The sequence below is a fragment of the Natator depressus genome, chromosome 24 (genome assembly GCF_965152275.1).
Source record: "Natator depressus isolate rNatDep1 chromosome 24, rNatDep2.hap1, whole genome shotgun sequence".
NCBI lineage: Eukaryota > Metazoa > Chordata > Testudines > Cheloniidae > Natator > Natator depressus.
This window is the reverse complement of record NC_134257.1, coordinates 8,634,235-8,653,292: the sequence shown is the minus strand read 5'-3', so window position 1 is coordinate 8,653,292 and position 19,058 is coordinate 8,634,235. Positions and strand designations below refer to the sequence as shown.

General features: G+C 44.5%; 1 protein-coding gene across 3 annotated transcripts in view; it reads left to right on the top strand.

Annotated features, from left to right (window-relative positions):
* TUFT1 (tuftelin 1) overlaps positions 1–18,709 on the top strand; it is a 30,293-nt gene extending 11,584 nt beyond the window's left edge. Inside the window, exons 2-13 of one of the 3 annotated variants that reach the window (XM_074938499.1) lie at positions 3,902–3,976; positions 4,525–4,629; positions 5,407–5,493; positions 8,361–8,450; positions 8,821–8,892; positions 9,709–9,819; positions 13,002–13,130; positions 13,765–13,859; positions 14,532–14,637; positions 15,453–15,536; positions 16,868–16,968; positions 17,519–18,707. In XM_074938499.1, the coding sequence (XP_074794600.1) occupies positions 3,902–3,976; positions 4,525–4,629; positions 5,407–5,493; positions 8,361–8,450; positions 8,821–8,892; positions 9,709–9,819; positions 13,002–13,130; positions 13,765–13,859; positions 14,532–14,637; positions 15,453–15,536; positions 16,868–16,968; positions 17,519–17,582 (1,119 nt within the window). In that variant the 3' untranslated portion in view covers positions 17,583–18,707. Of the gene's footprint in view, positions 1–3,901; positions 3,977–4,524; positions 4,630–5,406; positions 5,494–8,360; positions 8,451–8,820; positions 8,893–9,708; positions 9,820–13,001; positions 13,131–13,764; positions 13,860–14,531; positions 14,638–15,452; positions 15,537–16,867; positions 16,969–17,518 lie in introns of all 3 variants that reach the window. The other 2 variants (XM_074938500.1, XM_074938501.1) reach the window with 2 other exon arrangements.
* Positions 18,710–19,058: the final 349 nt, after the last annotated feature.

The window sequence follows — 19,058 nt, the reverse complement described above, 5'->3', positions numbered from 1 at the left end:
TAGATGACTTTTTACACTGTGCGACACCTTAAAACCCATCCAGGTGCCTTTCACTCTATTGTTTCTATGGACAAGAATCTTGCACTTGTAAACAAGGCTCCAAATGAGACAGGGAAATGAGTATGTTGTTTCAAGAAACTTTTTCTTATTTACAGGATCTGAATGGGATAGCCTGTTTCTGCCATGTTGAACTGTAAAACCTATTAAATGAGACAAATACTGTTGCATATGAATTAAAGATTAACCTACTTTTACTAATAAGTGTAATGGGTTTATAAACTTTATATCATAGAATATCAGGGTTGGAAGGGACCTCAGGAGGTCACCTAGTCCAACCCCCTGCTCAAAGCAGGACCAATCCCCAACTAAATCATCCCAGCCAGGGCTTTGTCAAGCCTGACCTTAAAAACTTCTAAGGAAGGAGATTCCACCACCTCCCTAGGTAACGCATTCCAGTGCTTCACCACCTTCCTAGTGAAAAAGTTTTTCCTAATATCCAACCTAAACCTCCCCCACTGCAACTTGAGACCATTACTCCTCGTTCTGTCATCTGCTACCACTGAGAACAGTCTAGATCCATCCTCTTTGGAACCCCCTTTCAGGTAGTTGAAAGTAGCTATCAAATCCCCCCTCATTCTTCTCTTCTGCAGACTAAACAATCCCAGTTCCCTCAGCCTCTCCTCATAAGTCATGTGTTCCAGTCCCTAATCATTTTTGTTTCCCTCGGCTGGACGCTTTCTAATTTTTCCACATCCTTCTTGTAGTGTGGGGCCCAAAACTGGACACAGTACTCCAGATGAGGCCTCACCAGTGTCGAATATTAAAGAACTTCGTGCTCTGTCGGATACGTCAAGTGATTGCATATGAATTAAAAAAAACAGATCAACTGTAATAAGTAGAAGTCAATGCATTAAGGGGGGGGCTTTCAAAGTCCTCTGAAGATTGAGGAGCATAAGTCCCAATGAAAGTCAGTGGGATTTGTACTCTTAGGTCGTTTAGGTGCTTTTGAAAATTGCATCCTACATGCTTGCACAGGCAATCTGGGGTGCCTTCCATAATACCTGAATTCTTAGACATATGTCTTATTGCAAGTGGGTTTAGCTGCACTTTTTGAAGCCTGCCTGTTCTCTAGGTAGCTAATTGCAGAGTATTGTAGATTCAAATGCTAGTTCATGTGATATACTAAATCATTAAATTAGTCAGCATGAAGGTTATAAATTGTCCAGTATTCTGATATACTTGTTTCTCTGTGATAAGAAAGTGGTTCCGGATGAGGTTGTCTTATTGTGACGTGGACTGTATTGCTGTTAGCCCAATTGCTTTACAATGCAGCTGCCTCATTTGCTTCACACACATATGCATGAGGAAGCTTCTGGTGAAATATTCCATAAAACTGATAATATATTTCTACAGAATTGCTTTCACCATTGTAAAACTATGACCGCCATTGACCTTAAATCATACTAAAACTTGAACTGTTTTGAAAGCACACCTCTGTATTATAAAGAGAAAAGGAGGACTTGTGGCACCTTAGAGGCTAACAAATTTATTTGAGCATAAGCTTTTGTTAGTCTCTAAGGTACCACAAGTACTCCTTTTCTTTTTGCGAATACAGGCTAAAACGGCTGCTACTCTGAACTCTGTATTAAAGTTAACTGCCACCGTTTTTTATGTCTCGTTGTATAATTGGCTTTTCAAATAATTACTTAATCATGTTTATGTAAACATCTGCTAGAATATAAGTTCCAAACAAATACATGTGTTGACATTACTAAATATTTGATGCAGTGGTAATGAAACCATAGCTTAAGGTTGTATCAGAGAATTGGGTTTAACAGGAGAAAAGAATGGAAATATGTTAATGCTTAACATCAGGAAAAAACAAAACTTACAAAATAGCATAGTTAAAATTTGTGTGAGGAACATACTCAGATATTTTGGAAATAGAGATGGCTTTTGAAATTGGACCCTACTGAATGGCTTATTTCAGAACCCTTTGTAAAGAATATACATGGAAATTCTATACGGTATTTCAGGTGTAAATTACAATATATCTGTTACGGAGCTTTGTATAACTTCCTGTTTTGGAATTTGTGTAAAGATTGTATTTCAGAACTGACTTGTACTGTGCCAATCTGAGGGCATCTCATTAACCATATCATAGCTTTTGATATCCAGCAATTTACCTGTCTTCGTGGCAGTGGGTTTGTCCAATTACAGCAGCTCTATTTACACAAATATCAATATTGGGTTTCTGACCTGGAGCCATAAAATTATAGAAATGGCAGGCTGGAAGGGACCTCGAGAGGTCATCTAGTCCAGTCCCCTGTGCAGGACCAAGAATACTGAGACCATCTCTGACATTTGTTTTCAGGAGACCTGTGTTAAAAGTTCTAGTTTTAAGAAAACAAAAAGAAAACCATACCTTAAAAGAGTGAATTCTACTTTTAACTTATTTCCTTGTGTCTTTAAGGCTGCATGGTAGCCTATGAAGGCTTGGGTGTTTGTGGAAGGAGAATAGTAAATTAAGAGTTGCTAAGTTTTATACTGGGATAGGAAGAGAAACAGAAGTGTTGCTGTTGACTTTAATTGTTTGATTCCTAGTGCATGAGGAAAATATTGAAGGAGAGCTGAGCAACCTTAACTGTGCAAATTGATTTATTAAGTGCCCATCTGTTGATCTGGATTTTCGAAATGATTGATCTTCTGGTCTAACCCCAGTTGTCAGATCTAATAGATAACTACCCACTCCCCACCAGCAATCAACAAGGGGCTGTTTGTGTACTCTAGATCCCCCAGCCACCTCTCCCTAAACTCCAGAGAAGAGATGGGCTTTGCAGCATACCCAGTTGGTTTTGAGCAGACCCAACTGCTGGATCCCACGTGTTTCTAAGCCCCCTGGCTCTGGGTAGTGTCATCTGGTCACTGTTCTGGGCTCTGGGTCTCTTGGGCGCACTCCCATGAGCAAATCCTGCATCTACACCCCTTTCCTGGATTGTGGGGATCCTGATAAGAAATGGCGCTCACAAAGCAAGATGGTGTTCTCAGTTTGGCACACACATTCTTCCAGCCTCTCTGAGGCCTTCGGAGAGTGCCTCAGCTGCAACCAGCATCCTTTTAAAATGAGTGCTCTGACTATACTGATCACAGCTATGGGATAGCAGAGTGGTCTCTACAGTGGCCGGGTCCCAGACCTGTGTCATAGATTAAAACCAATCCCTTTATGTGCCACTTGGAAATAATAGCTCGCGGAGCCCTGGGGGTGTGCACAGTTGGCATGAAGTATGGCTTAAATGGACAAATGCATTCTGCACCATCTTCAGTTTCTGGGTGTTCTCCACTTCCAGGCAGAGTGCAGTGAAGTTAGCTAGTCTCAAAGAACTAAAGGAAGGGCTAAATGCGTCACTGGGTTTTTCCCATCTGAGGGAAGGTACTACTGCAGAACAGTGACTTGGATACTTTCAGTAGCAGCTTTGGATCTATGGCAACCCCTGAATGATCAGCCTGTATCACATATGGCCAGGGGTAGGTCTTCCGGCCTGGGGGCTAGTATAATCATTGCCAGGTCCTCTGACGGCTTTCCCACCGCACCAGTGCTTCCTCGGGTCTATCGGAGGCTTGGATGGGGTGCTATCCAATCTCCTTTTCACTTCAAGTCTTCCCCTTTTTAATCCTAACTACTTTACTACATCAACTGTAGTCAAAATCAAAGAGATGAAGAGGCAGGACTTCCCTCGTGTCTGTGCAGACAATTCTCTGATCTTTGGAAAAAATGTAAATGGGTATTTGAGATTTGTATTTAACTGTGTCAAATGTTTGATGTAGATACAAAAGAACATTTTAAAACCTAACCATGGAGCAACATAAACCATTTGTAATTAGTCTGTCGTCCTCTTTACAGGACAGTGTGAAAGTGCTACGGCTGACGTTGCAGAATGACCTTCCAGGCGAGAGACGTGATCAGGTGAAACAAAAGGTGTGTGTTCCAGGCATGAACATACTGCTGTATGTAGGAACTGCTACTTTTATGTACCATGTTTTGAATTTTATCAGCGGACTCCACGCTAAGTGCTGTTAAAAACCAGTGATTTTAAAACGAGTAGAAATTTCTTCTGTTCCGGCTTATATGTAAAAGCTGTTGTTCACAATAACTTTTTGGAGGGGAGAGAACTTTGTAAAGTATCGTAGTCAAACTGTGCTATGCTTGATATGCTAGAGAGAACTTCATTTCCTGAGCTGCATAAGCATTTTCTCATTGCAAATCGCTTAAAGGAGCATCCTTTAATTACTGTAGCTCCTAGGGGCCCCTGTCATGTAGAAGGGTCCCATTGTGCAGGGGCTGTATAAACACAGAACTAAAAAACAGTCCCTGTCCCACAGGGTCCAGACTGCATTTTACACAGCATTCCCCTAATAAAGTGCTTGATGCTGATCTGACTAGAAAGCTGTCTGTGCCAGGTCCAGACAAGCTATGCAAACAAATCATCTCAATATCTAAATGTCTTACTACATTGTCTCTTGCAGCCTGTTGGAAGGGCCTTTGCTATGGTGGCCAACAGATCAAGTAATGGCCATTCACTGGCTTCAGAATGCATCAAATCCAGCGATGGTAACGAGGAGATCATCAAGGTTAGTGTTAATCATGGTTCCCAGCTGATCTGAATAATTAATTTGCACAATTAATTTAGAGGTACCTAATATGCATTAAGACTAAATTAATCTTGTTTAATTTTAGATGTAAACTAAAAATTTTGATTTGGGCTGTGCAAACAAGAAATCTTAGCAAGTGTGGTTAGTGGTATCCTTACTTGGGGAGGAGAGCCTGTGGCAATGCTTGCAGAGTGGGTTTTCTTTCAGGAGCGGCCATTTTGAAATGTAGAAACCTTGCATTCTTTCAGTAAATTAACTTCAGCAGAGTTGCTGAGTAACTTTCCCAGGTTTAATGGAATTAACTTGTTTAAACTGGAACTCTTAAAAACTCGAAACAAAAATGGCATCTGAGGAATGTTTAGTCTCCACACCCTGGGAATCCTAAGGGAGAGCTTAGAGAAATAAACAAATGCTTTAGAACCATCCAAATGTAAAACCAGGCAGTGAATAAAAATTAGTTAGAAAGAGGAGGAAAAACTGATGGCAATAACCATCATTAACTACTTTTATTGAAAAGGTCAAGCTAGAGGCTGAAGTTTTCAAAGCCAGTTAAAATTAATGGGAATTGGGTGTCCAAATCCCAGCTACAATGTCCTGATGAAAGGAGGACTAGAGGTAGAAAAGGAATCTGGAAGATCTTAAAGGGCTTTGAGAGCTCAATGCCTCATTATACCTGACTCTGTGACTGTAACCATTCTGGTTTGTATCTTCTGCAACTGAACAGCTGTTTCATTGGGGTATTTCTTTCTGATTCAGGTTTACTTGAAAGCAAGAGCTGAGGACAAGGTGAAGCATGAACAGAATGTCAGTCAGCTGAAAAGCGAAGTTCGTTACATTCAAGAGGTAGCTTTTTGGTTTCAGAATTAACGTACAATATGTTGTTGACTTAACCCAACCAAAGTCTGAATTCTCACAGCTGCCTGTTGGAGGCTTGTCTTAAAGCTTTGGTGCCCTCAACTTCCAGTGGCAATGTTTGAAGAATCTGTGTCATGGCAGAGGTGTTCTCTTTGCATACAGAAATCTGCCCATTCCCCCCATGCCAGAGTAGAAACCTGTGTAGCTGTTTTTCCAAAGACTAAGGCCATGTCTTCACTAGTACTTATGTCAGCAAAACTTTTGTTGCCCGGGGTGTGAAAAAAGCCCCACACACCTGAGCGACATAAATTTTGCCATCATAAGAGCTCGTGTGCACAGGGCTCTGTGTGTGGGGCGGGGAGAGACGCTCTCCTGCCAACACAGCTATGCTGCTTGTTGAGTTGGTTTTATTACGTTGACCAGAGAGATCTCTCCTGTCGGCATAACATGGCTGCACAGGCGCTCTTACAGCGGCACGGCTGTGCCGCTGTAAGTTTGTAAGTGTAGACATGGCCTGACACTGCCACAGTGCCGAGGCATTTTGCAGTGCTGCATTGGGAAAGCAAGTCAGCAGTGTGAGAACTGCATGATTTTTGCCTAGGCTTTCCCCAGCCACACCCAGGCGTGGCACCAGAGCTGCCTCTTAAAAGGCAGTTTTGTAGGCAAGGCTCCACCTGCCTAAGAAAATCTGATGTCTGACACTTCAAGGGTTAACGTTTCCCTGTCCAGTTGGCAGCAGTGATGGGACTGGACCTTTGTGGGGTTGGGGGTGGGAAATAGCTGGTTGCTATTTAAACCATTTCCATATTTTGCAGTAGTGGGGTCTAGGCTGCTCTGTCTCTGTCTTGGCTTTTAAATAAACTTAAATGTGTCCATAATTTTCTATTGTGGGGGCTTCTTGCACCTTCCTCTGTGGGAGATGGGATACTGGGTTAGAGAGCCCAACGTCTGAGTGACTAGGACAGTTTGTATGCCTCCATTCTATATTATCCTTCTGAATCCTGGCCTCCAGCTTCTGAGTCAAAATGCATTTCCCCTAAAAAATAAAAATAAAAATAGTTCACTGCAGTAATCACACTACAGACCTGGTCGGACTAATTGAAAACTAGTTGAAAAGCACAAAGACTTTAACAATTCCTGCTGTTAGGGCAGTGGGCCCCAATTTTGGGGGTGTGCCCCCCCCAGGGGACATGGAGGGATGTCCAGGAGGTGTGGCAGAGCCCAGGCCAGTCCCCTTGAGGGTGTAGGGAGGACGTGCCACCGCCAGCCCCGCTCCTCCCCAGCTCCACCCTGGCTGCGGCTCCATCCATGGCCATGCCCCCGCTCTCAGCCATGGCTCCACTCCTGGCTCGTGTGTGTGTGTGTGGGGGGCGGCACATTCCATTACTGGTAAGGGTGGGCGTGAGAGGAAAAGTTTGGACACCGCTGTGTTAGAGCCACTGAAATTTATCTCTAAGCCATCAAGATGCTTTAATCTTTATATGCATGTACTAAGTCTCTGGGATTTCCATTTTATTAACCACTCTTCACTTGTTACAGTGAGTTCTCATTGGGTGTGTATTGGTCAGGGTGTCCCTCACTTCCAGTTGGATGTATACTTGGTGTAAGTGCCAGTCATGGTAATGGTGTGACTTAGGCCTTATTCAACACGCATGGTGTAGTGCTTTAACTTTATCTGTATGGGAAGGGGAATAAGCTATACCAGCAGAATGAGGAAGGATCTAAGGGTACTTGCCTAAGATGTGGGAGCACCTGCAGTTAATTCCCTACTCTTTCATGGACTTCCTGTGTGATCTTAAAGTCCTTTTGCCAATCGGTGCCTCAGTTCCCCATCTGTTAAATGGGGCTGATAATGCTGCCCTACCTAATAGGGGAGTTGAAGATAAATACATTAAAAGACTGAAGCGTTTTGAGATCTGCTGATGAAAACGGCTATAGGAGAAATAAGCACAGAACTGTGTTTGCACTAGGGGTTGTCCTGATATAAGTAGATCAATAAATAAATGCACCCCTAACAGACGTTGTTGTTACACCCATACCGAAACTGTATAGAAGAGACCTTTTACCTCAAACCAGTTGAAGCCGCTCTTGTGCTTTATAAGAACCTTGGATCCGTGGCTGGCGTCATTGAGATAGAATGTGCCACGTAGCATAGTCAGACCTGCTGTATGATCTTGGCTCTTCTGTGTCTCAGATTTCTCCTCTAAAGTGAGTCACTACATACCTCACAGAGGGGGTTTAGAGCTTTAAAGCTAGAAAAGTGTCGTCTGATCCTTGTATGAAAAGTGCTTATAGATGCAGAAAGTACATGCTGAAATATCAGCATTTCAGCCTTGGTGTCACTATTGCTGGAGGAGTGACCCTGTAAAAATTACCTGATTCATTTTCTCTAGTGACTAGTTCTGTATCACAGGTGCAAGTCAAGACTGTACTTGTCAGTAAACTCCCATATGGCTGAAGACACATGGGCTCAGATGTATGGAATAACAAGAATCTGTTTGAAAACTACAACAAATAGAAGTACCTAAGTACTCTTGCAAAGAAAATTAAACAATAATGAAAAATCAGCATACATATTGGGACGTCCCTCTTCTGTCCTTTACACTTTAACAAGGATAGTAAGACACTTGTAGTCAGTGCTGCTTGCTGGCGAATATCCAGTAAAATCAGGGACTTTTGTGGCACGTTGGTACAAGACAAAGACCTCTGCTTGCTTGTTTGGCCTCAAACACTGGCATGTAATGAATTTACACCCTGTTTTGGGGACCTATTACATGTGCATTTGATGTATATTGAAAAGAATAATTGACACTGTTGTCCACACAGACAAAGCTAAATTGACTTGCATTTACCAGGCTAGAAGTTCTTTGAAGATGCTGCGGGAAGATATAAGTAGTAAACTTGAGAGCAGACAAGGAGCTAAGACTAACCTGCAATGTGCAAAGGTAACAGGAACATTTCTTCAGTCAACTTGCAGTGGCACTTCCTTTCCTGAGGAAAGATGTGCCATGTTTGGATTAAAAATAACAGCAAAATGTGGCCTAGAAATAAAATCCCCTTGGGTGATTAAAAGCCTGTTCGAAGACCTTCTTTGGAGGAAGAACTGAGAGAGATTCAGCAAGCTAAATGCATTGGCTGTTCAAATGCACTAGTGCACTTTTTCTTTGTAAACCTATTACAAAGAATACATTCCTTTTTTTTAAAGCTGTTACAGCAATACAAAGATTTAAAGCTGATGGAAGTGTTCTGTCTGTAACATCTAAGCCTAGTTTTGAGGGAGGATCACAGTTCTTGATTTTTAAATTTTTTTAATAGGTAATGTTCGAAAACCAGAATGGAATATGGCGATACGCTGATGGCTTGCATAGGAACTCCTTGGAGGATCAGGTATGGAACCAAAAAAGGGAAACTGTATTTTGAGCAGTTAGATTTGGTTTCTTTTTAAATCTTCACTTCAGGGGTCACTTCAAACCTATAGCTGCTCTAAGATCTTCCTTGCATTCCAAAGTTCACTGGTGCTGTTCTGGCCGTATCTGGGTTTAGTTAGAAGTCAGGTCTGATTTTCACATGCATTTAAACCAGCTGCTCTAGTAACGAGCTCACCTTCTTTTTAAATCTCTGCAAGCACAAGGCTCCTTTTCACACAAGCCTTTTGGATGCAGGGATAATTAAGGAATCCATCTTATCTGAAAGTGAGTGCAGTTTGCAGAAAATTGAGCAATATACAGCATCTCATCCTGTCTCTGCAGTAAGGGCATTCCATGCTACAGAGCGGCACCATGCAATGCTGCAGCCCTTTTGCCAATAGTTTAAAAGCCGTAACTGAGGGGGCCAGGATTCAGTAATCGGTCAGTGTTTAAGCTGTCATGACTTGGTTCACTTGATGGTTTTGAGATACCTAAGGGTGGCTCATGACAGCATCCTAGAAACACCATGTGGGGGGCTGAAAGGAGACCTAAGAAAGTCACATGCAATTTTTTTCTTTTATGGGCCCCGAGGCACCTGACTCAGTGTAGAATTTGAGAACTTGTTCTCTTACTTGCCTAAATCAAACTTTACTGCAACTTCTGCAGCCTTTTATGTAGTGACTTTTGTAACCTATTGGTCAAAAGTATTGGCTCCTCCACATGCAGAGAAAAAGAATGTGTCTGTTCTGGTAGTGTCCAGCTTGAGACCAATAAAGCTTCCGTGCTGTGTTTGCAGGAGGATGATTCAGGAGAAGACATAGAAAAAATTCGTGAGACAGCAAAGAGATTGTTCACGAAACTGCAGGAGGCTGAGAAGCGGCATCAGTCCGACAAGACCGCATTTGAGGTGAATACACAGCAGTGTTGAACTGCTGAAAGAGCTTGACCTTTGTCTGAATGAGGGGCTAGCTTCAAGTGCATGCTGCTACGTAGCTTTCAGAGCTCTCTGAAACTGTCCAGCCCCGTCCTTCTGGAGCTGATACAAGCTGTGTTGGAAAGCAGAATGGGAGGGTGTGATATGGATTAAAGGTTATAAATCAGGGGTAGGCAACCTATGGCACACATGCCGAAGGCGGCATGTGAGCTGATTTTCAGTGGCACTCCCACTGCCCGGGTCCTGGCCACTGCTCCGGGGGGCTCTGCATTTTAATTTAATTTTAAATGAAGTTTCTTAAACATTTAAAAAATCTTACTTACTTTACATACAACAATAGTTTAGTTATATGTTAGACTTATAGAAAGAGACCTTCTAAAAACATTAAAATGTATTAGTGGCACGCAAAACCTTAAATTAGAGTGAATAAATGAAGACTTGGCACACCACTTCTGAAAGGTTGCCGACCCCTGTTATAAATCATGAATCTGTCAACCATCAATTCCCATTTTTTTCCCCAGACAATCAGAGCTACGCTGCTCTTTCCTGATAGCAACACCCAAACTTGTTTGGGATTGTACAGCGCCTAGCACAATGAGGCCCTGATCCCTGACTGGGGCTCCTGGCTGAAAGCACAATACAAAAAATACATCATAATTGGAACCAGTTTGCGGTTGTGCTGGCCTGCGTGGTTGGGGGACACTTCTGAAGAGCTGCTGTTCAGGCAGTTTTGAAACCCAGAGAGTAAATGGACTTAAGTAGCTTTTAACAATGATTGATTAAAAAAAAATTCTGGCTAGTTCACACCAGCCAGCACAACCAGCCTCTTCCCCATGCGAGGGCGAAAGGTCAAGTTGAGCACGGGGGTTGCCATTAGTCTTAACTAAATATGTACAATCTGTAAACTGTAAGTAAACACATTGCATTGAAATTTTCACAAACTGGTTTTGATTTATACAATGACTGTTTCCAGGTAATGTTTGTTAAACAAAAGGTAAAATCATAACGACTTTAGTGGGTGGTGGCAAAGCACTTGCTAAGACAAGTGACATTTTGGCCATTTTCCTTAGTCTCCTCCAATTTCTATTTATCCTGTTAATTACGTGTAGGACATCCTAGTGCTCATGACAAGCATAGGAGTATCTTGCGTACGGCAGTGAATTGCCTAGATAGCTTGGGTGGTGAAGCATCAGATTTTTAAACTGAGGGCCCAGGGTTCAAGTCCTTGTTCTGGTGGTAGGATGCTTGTGTTATGCAAGAGGTCAGACTAGATGATCACACTAGTCCCTTCTGGCCTTAGAACAAACTGTGAATGAGGGAAGTATTATCTCCATTTTATGGATGGGGAAAGGTGGGGTACAGAGACGAAGTGTCTTGAACAGAGTCACATAGGGAGTCTGAAGCAGAGCCAAGCATTGAGCCCGGCCAGATCTGCTGAATTGTCCAGTGCCTTCTGCACAACACAATCCTTCCTCTGAGAGATGTTTAGCTTGTTACATCAAGATCACAAGATGTCTTGGTGGTGAAGGGATGTGGCACAAACTGGGCAGCTGGGACCCCACCATGTTTTCATATCAAGTAACTTATTAAATGGAAACATGTGGGTTTCTGAGGTGGCAGCTGAATTCATACTCACTCAGCTGTGACAATTTACACGCTGCTTTAGAGATATAAGCAGGTTTTGCAGTGCAAGTAACTTCAAATGACAGCTCCTGTGTGCTAGGTGGTGCGGACGCAGCAGGATCTCTCTTGCTTCTTTCCCCAGCACTGGGGATTAATGATCCCCCCTTTTTTTAGGGAAAAACTGTGGCTTTGTCATGTTGGCATAGCGTATATGGAGACTCCATTAAATGTAATGAGCTCCTGGGGCGGAGGGGAGTCCATGTTTGGGGATACCTCAGGTTTTAGTTCCATTGTGTCAATGGTTCCAGGCTCCATTTTCTTTCTTGGATCTTGAGTGAATTGTTGTCTAAGAGAAATCCCTTTAGCCCTAAAATGGCTGGAAAAGGCAATGCTATTACCCCGTATGTGTGCTCCTAGAGGGAGGCCCCGCAGAGATCTGCTTGTTCCCCTCCTCTCCAAAGCAGGGATGTGCGTTTGGGTGACTAAGAGCTAAAGTAACTAACTGGTGGGGAAGCACAGCTGGAATACCTAGGTCGATCTAAATTTTAAGTGCAGACTAGGGCTCTGCTGCTTCCTGTAGAGAGTTTGGGGTTGGTGGGAGTTGCAGAAATGTAATGAGTTTGGGGCACTCCTGACACATACCCCAGGGATTGGAAATCTGTGCATGATTCCAGAGATCTGCTGTACTAGTTATCTGACAAATAATTTTCCTGTTTAAATGGATGTTGTATAGATGCTAATCAGTTGGTTTGGCGGCTATACCTTCTGGACAAGCCTGGGAGGTTGGTGGGTGTGAAAAGAGAGAATCCTTCTCTACAGAGCAACAGAAGCATCTAATGGTCAGCCCACAAGTCTGGGAGCCAGGAACTCCTGAGTTCTAGCTCCAGTTCTGTCGCTGACTCCTGGGCTAGGGGATCTCATGCAAGCTGAGGGCTGGTCTACACTGGGATCTTACATCGACAAAACTACCTCTTTGAGGGTGTGAAAAATTCATACCCCTGAGTGATGTAGTTAAGCCAACCAATGTAGACCGAGGTAGGTTGACAGAAGAACTCTACCGTTGCCCTGGCTGCCACCTCTCTGGGAGGGGGAGTGTCTCTGCTGACAGAAGAACCGCTCTGGTTGTAGATGGTGTACGCTGTAGATGGTGTCTACACAGAAGCCTACTGCGCACAGCTGGGCTGTTGTGGTTCAAGTGTAGACATACCCGAGTGTGTTCATCTGAAAGAAGATGGAAAACGTCCATAACTCGCATGCCTGAATGATGAGTTTTCTGGCATTTATGATGCACTTTTGTCTTCATTGCCCTAGGATTTATGCATCAGTTAGCCTGAAGTGCTTTGAAGACAAAGCGTTGTAATGGTTCCTTCTCTCCAGCACTTTGGGCTGTTTGGCTTCCTTCAGCGAAATACACCTGCTGAGACTAAAAATGCCATCATGTCTTTAAAATGCAGTCACTGAGTGGGGCCTTCTCATTGTCTTTGTTGACTGTTTGAGGATCAGAAACATCTTTCTTTTGTGTCCTGTTGCAGATGACAACCTCTCAATACCAGAAAGAAATAGAGCAAACCAGTGCAGCTCTGAAGAAGGCTGAGGAGGGCATGATGGAGAAGGAAGTGAAGCTGGAGGAAGTGCAGAGGCTCATGTCAGGGATGGAGAAGGTACTGCTTAGAGATCAACATGGGACCTGCTTAATGGTCTAGTGTCTGGACCACTCTGTCAGATGCTCGCTGCAAAGGGTGATGGGTTTAGTGCTTGCAACGTGTAAGGTGCGGGATGTTGATCAGTTCCAGAGCGATGCTGCTGTAGCAGAAGTGTCTCCCCTACAGCAGAAAGCGTGCCAGCTGTCTGCCGGTTGCCATTTGTTGGTGGCTTCTGGGTAACATGTTCCAGGGGATGGGTGTCCATGTAATAACTACCTGCACAGCTGGCACCTGTATTGGCATCCTCAGGAGAGGGGCCAAGGTGTCGTCAAGCCCTGGAGACTGAGCTCCCCTACTGGGGGCTTTGTCTAGGGCAGGGGTGAAGCATGGTGGTAGAGCTCAGTGTGGGGGAGACGTGCACTGCTGCTGCCCCGTCCTGTAAAGGGAATGGAGAATTTCTTTCTTTCTTGTCTCCTTTCACAAACATTAAATTTCCATGAGGTACAGACTGTAGGGTCACCATCTCTGCTGACAACCAAGGCTGCCTCCTAGGACTGCCCAGTGCTACAGATCCACATAGCCTGATGCTTTGCCTCTGCCCTGAAATAGAGGCCAGAGCATCTGTTGTAACTTGTCCTCTGATCTGTTGCAGGAACATCAGAGTTTGCTGCTGAAGATGAAAGAAGGTGAAGCAGAGCTGGAGAAACTGAGAAGCCTGCAAAATGACAAGCTCGCCGAACAGGATAGGTGAGGCTCAGCCTTGGGCAGGGATGCTGAGACTCCTTCTAGGCAGTCACCAATTTGGGAGAGAGCCTAGGAGGCTGTCAGCTCGCTGGGGCATGACTTTGCATTCTTGTGAAGGGCGGGTGTAGCTGCTTGCCGAATGTCAGGGTTTTTTCAAGAAGATGAGTAATCCGCCTGTTCCTACTGCAGCCTACTGTGCCCCAAAAACCTTCCCTATAATTTGAGCACTGTCCTCATGTGGCCTTGTTAGAAAAAAGATCTCCCACATCCAAAACCTGACCACATCAGTCCATTCTCAGATACCTCCACTAGTTTCCTGTTTGCTCCGGGATCCAAGTGGTAAACTGAGACCTTGTCTTTCTCTGCTCCACTCAGTCTTCGCTACTGTTGGCGCATCTGCAGTCCAGAGCAGCTGTCTAGCTCCATGATTCATCATCTGATAAAACCCCATCTCCCTTACTTTCTCTACCTATTACTGCTCCTTTTTCGCCAAGTGGCTGGGGTTCATGCATGTGTACAGAAGACACTACCCACAACTGACCGTCCATGGCAGAATAAACACCGCTCTGAGGAGGTGGTGAGATGTCTGTGGTGAAACGCTCAGTCTCGTATTCCTCTGCTAATCGGGGGAGGCTAAATGGCTCTTTCTGACTCACTCGTATGTCTCTTTCCTAGGTCGGCCAAACTGGAGAAAGAAGTTGCCACCTTGCGGGAGAAGATACACCATCTCGATGACATGCTGAAGAGTCAGCAGCGCAAAGTCCGGCAGATGATTGAGCAGGTGGGTGCGCCTTGCTGGGGCTAGGAAACATATTGGTGCTGGCAGGCAGTGTCTTCCCCCCACCTGTGTGTGTTCAGTGCTGAGCACAGTGCGGCTCTGGTCCATGATTAGGGCTCCTGGAGCTACAGGAATGCAAATAATACAAAAGATGCTGAGTTTGCAGAATCTGTGCTGAGGGGCGTAAAGCTATTTTTAGACCATCTTTAAGGGAAGAAGGCAATGTTTCCTTTTGGGTGTGAGGAGGAAACGGGACCAAGGCAGTGCAAAGTGTGCCAAGTCTCTCCTGGCTGAGTTAGCATGAGCCGAATGCCACATGGAGCCTTTTAGCCTGGCTCTGATCATCTGCTAGGGGGAGTTGTTTGAAAATATCACAATGCACTTTCCACCCCGGTGCCCTCCGAAGTGATGACGGTCCCCGAGGGACCCAGGTGTGAAAGGTCTGATCTTCTGAAGGAATGGTTGCGACGATGGGAATCGGACCATAGTGCCCAGCAAGACTAGTTACTTGGGAATAAAATGAGTTGCTCTCTTGTATACCAGCAGTGAATTTGGCCCATTGTCTGCAGTGGGGCCCATCAATGAATCTCTGGGAGTGAAATAGTTAATTCTAGACTGTCCACAAGTTCTGAACTCTCTTGCCCAGAACGTAGAGTTCCTTTTCCCTGATCCAAAGTTACAGAAAACCTGTACGGAATGTTATTTTTTGGTGTTAGCCTCAAAAGGCTCCTCGTTTATTATGCTTTCCAGATACCTTGTCTAGTGTAGGCATGTCCTGAGATTTCTTTAGTCATCTCGATTAACTTTTTCCTTTACAGCTTCAGAATTCCAAAACAGTGATTCATGCAAAGGATGTGATTATTCAGGAGCTCAAAGAGAGAGTTGCCTACTTGGAAGCTGAGGTATGTTTGTTAGTTTCCTTAGATTGGCTGAGCTGCCTTTCTAGGAGTTGTTTTTTCGAAGTGCATGTTGAGGGGTGATAAAGCCTGCTTTAACTGATCAGAGCTTTCCCGTTTAACTGATACGAGCTAACCTCTCAAACTTTAAATGCCAGTGAAATGTCACGTGTGATTATTTTGCAAGTCACTTTGAAGTTTGGAACAACTAACTGGAATGTATGGAATGAACTTTGCTTTTTCTTTGAAAGCACTGAAGGCCACCCAGTCGGGGTGATAGAGAAGCTAGCAAAGCCTTAGCATGCAGTGTGCCCGCTGCACAAGCAAGGACAGGTCATGCTTGGGTTGAAGTCTGTAGGTTTAGATGGTTTCCGCTGAGCCACTTTCTTACACTATATTGTGTCTCTCTTAGTGAAGCTGGGTTACTGCAGCAGACACAACTCCAGTCTAGTCCATGATCTCATAAAGCGGGCTTCCGTAGCCATGAATCTTTTATTTTGGTGGCATGTATGGGCCAGAGAGTAACACTGCAAATTGTAAAGCGGCGCTTCAGGGTCTGTGATACTGGAATGCAAATGCATCTCCTTTTTTGGCTAAAATTGAGCCTGTGCTGGCAGCTTTTAACCATTCTCTTCCGTTCATGGTGCCTTGGCATTTTGCTAATCGGCAGAGGGGGATGGGGCAGTGAGTGCATGTCACCCCTTTTCCTGAACCTGAAGGCAGAAAACTGAAATGGTGCAACTGAAGCCAGCTGTCTATTTGATACTTCGCTTTAGTCTAAAATCCAAGTTAAAGTCCTATTTAATCCCATATGTTCTTGTAGAGCTGCCAAGCTAATGAAACCTTGATTGGGGGGCGGCACAGGGGCATGAGCTCTGTTTGGATCATAAGTGTCAAAGCACAATGTTGGCTGCAGTTTGCACGTAGGAGGGTGAATTAGACGAAAGCCCCAAGAAATTAATCTGCCCCGACTCCTCTTTGGGCCCCTAATTAACGTGCAGTCTGCTCAAAGACGGGTTGACCTCAGGCCCTTAGTGCAGGGAGTAAAACTTGTCTATTGTTTATCTAGCATTGTGTCGTGTGGTCTTCTGATGCAATGGGTTAATGTAGCACAGGGGTTCCCAAATTGTGGTGCACATTTCACGTACCACTGGTGATCTTGATGTTCCCCCAGCGCTATTCACAACTATTTTTTAGGAAGGTGGCAAACCGATAACGCATGGGAATTGCTGACCTAGCACTCTGTTCACTGGGTGGTGGCTTAATCAACTCCACGCCACCGCTTTGGCCTTTCTCTCCAGACTGACCTGAAACTCTTGGTCTGGTCTGTGTTTCAGAATCTGGAGATGCACGATCGTATTGAGCACCTGATCGAGAAGCAAACCAACCCTGGCAGCCATAGCACCAGAGCTCGCTCAAAATCTGAGTATGTGAGCAGGTAAGCAGGGAGCCGCATTGACCTGTGGTGGAAGACCGAGGCCAGGTTTTGTGGTGGTCAACTCCAAGCTGCTTCTTCTACAGGGACGTGTGAGCTAAGCACTGGCCTGGGAGGCAGGAGGTTTGGGTTCTAATCCTGTCACTGCCTCAGTGTTTGCCTTGAACCAAGTCATTTTTTTCACTCTGCCTCAATGTTCCCATTTGTAAAATGAGGAGATACCTTTTTGTGGGAGTGCTTGTGAAGCTTGATTCACTGTTAAGCACCAAGACCCCTGATGGAAGGCACTGGCAAGGGGCAAAGCAATTGTATCCTTCTGCCTCGGTTTCCCTGTCTGTAAAGGGGGTACAAGACTTGTCAACTTTAGTGCATAGATATTTGGAAGATGATCAGAGATTGATGCGGGGAGGCATATAATAACCCAGATAGATCCGGGGGCGGGGGGCGCACGTAAAGAACCCAGATTTGATAGGCATGCATTATAATTTGAGTTATAGCTCCAATGCATAGAGTTGATTCTGTGCCTCAGTGCTTTCCTTTTTTTGCTTTGTAGTAAAAGGTCGGCGAAGCCCCTTGGACCCAAGCCCCTCCCTCTCATCAGAGTGCTGGAAACATGAGCTCTCCTGGGCACGGATTCTGAACTGAAGAAACTCACCATTTGCTACTGCCACCCCCTGTGCTCGCTGGACAAATGGAGGGCAATGCCTCCAGAGAACTGTAGTGCTTTAAGGGCTAAGCTGTCTCCTGGAGGGGACTGGCAGAGCAGCAAGGCCTACTGAACTGACCTGTCCATACTGCTGTCCCTAGGGGCTTCCAGTGTCCATCAGAAGCAAATTTGTTGAGCATGGTATCTGATGTGGTGTCTGGGGAACATCCAACCCATGTGTGTATATAACAGACAGACCCACTTGCACTCAGCCCAAGAGTTAGGCTGACTTTCCCTGATACAGTTCTTTTTACTATTTCTTCCTTTGCTTAAGCCTGGTATTGCTCTATGAGCAACTTACGATACTATAGGCCTTCTTTATGCCTCAGTGGAATCCTGCTTTTTTAAATTGCAACTAACCATGGTGGACTTAAGTTTTTAATCTTTTTTAAAAAAGATCAGCACCCAAAATCATCCTCTTGAAATCACAAAGATTCCCATGTTTCTCTCCCAATCCGCACCAAGCCAGCTGACTCCAACTGATGTCCTCTTAAGGTCTGGCTCTTCCCTCCTGTGTTCACAGCGAGTGCCGCGTGTGGCTGTTCATTGGGACGCATCCAACACAAGGCTTTTCAATAGTCCATTCCTCTGGAGCATAGAGATGAACCTTACACAGATCTGTGTAGGTATAAATGAAGAGGTTATCCAGTTCCTACTTGTATTTATTTCAGTAAATTATTAGTGTCTTCAGATTAGCTTGGAAACGGGCACGAGTGCTAATGCCATAGTTTTATGTAGCATATTTAGTGCGTGCTTGTTTTTCTGATTTCAGTGGAAGATACCATCTGGTTTTTCTTCCAGGCTTGAAAGTTATTATATAACTTGTATGTGATTTGAAAAGAAGCAGTCTTCTCTTTTTTTTCTACATCTCTGGCAGAGGAAAGATGTCAGCATATGACACCTGTATCTCTATAAAGTAGTGTAGACAAAGGCAGAGCCAGTCCTGTGAAAGGTACCTATCAAATAACCTCTTTAGTGCAGAAAACCATATGCCTTACATAGCCGTCCAAATAATCTGTAGTGGATTGAATAAATTTATGTAAATAGTGCATATGTGCTGGGATGTATGTGGAATGTGTGTCTTTATACATTAATTATGGGAATTTGGACTCATGCTGGATGTCAACATTTGATGCGGGTCGCTGATCAGCAGCCAGTGGGAACAGTTTTCAGACACTATTAACACCAGCATCCTGGAAGCGAACGGCTCCACGTCCCTGAGCTATTCAGTCATGTGCTGCAGCCTGCGCTGATGCATGTTTAAAGGTTTTAGACCAATAGCCATGGACTGCATAACTCTTGATTAGCCTACATCCAGTTCTTCCCAGAGGAGAGCCACTCAGCCTCGTACGGGGGTGGAGGGGGAGGCTGTTGGGGGAACACTGGC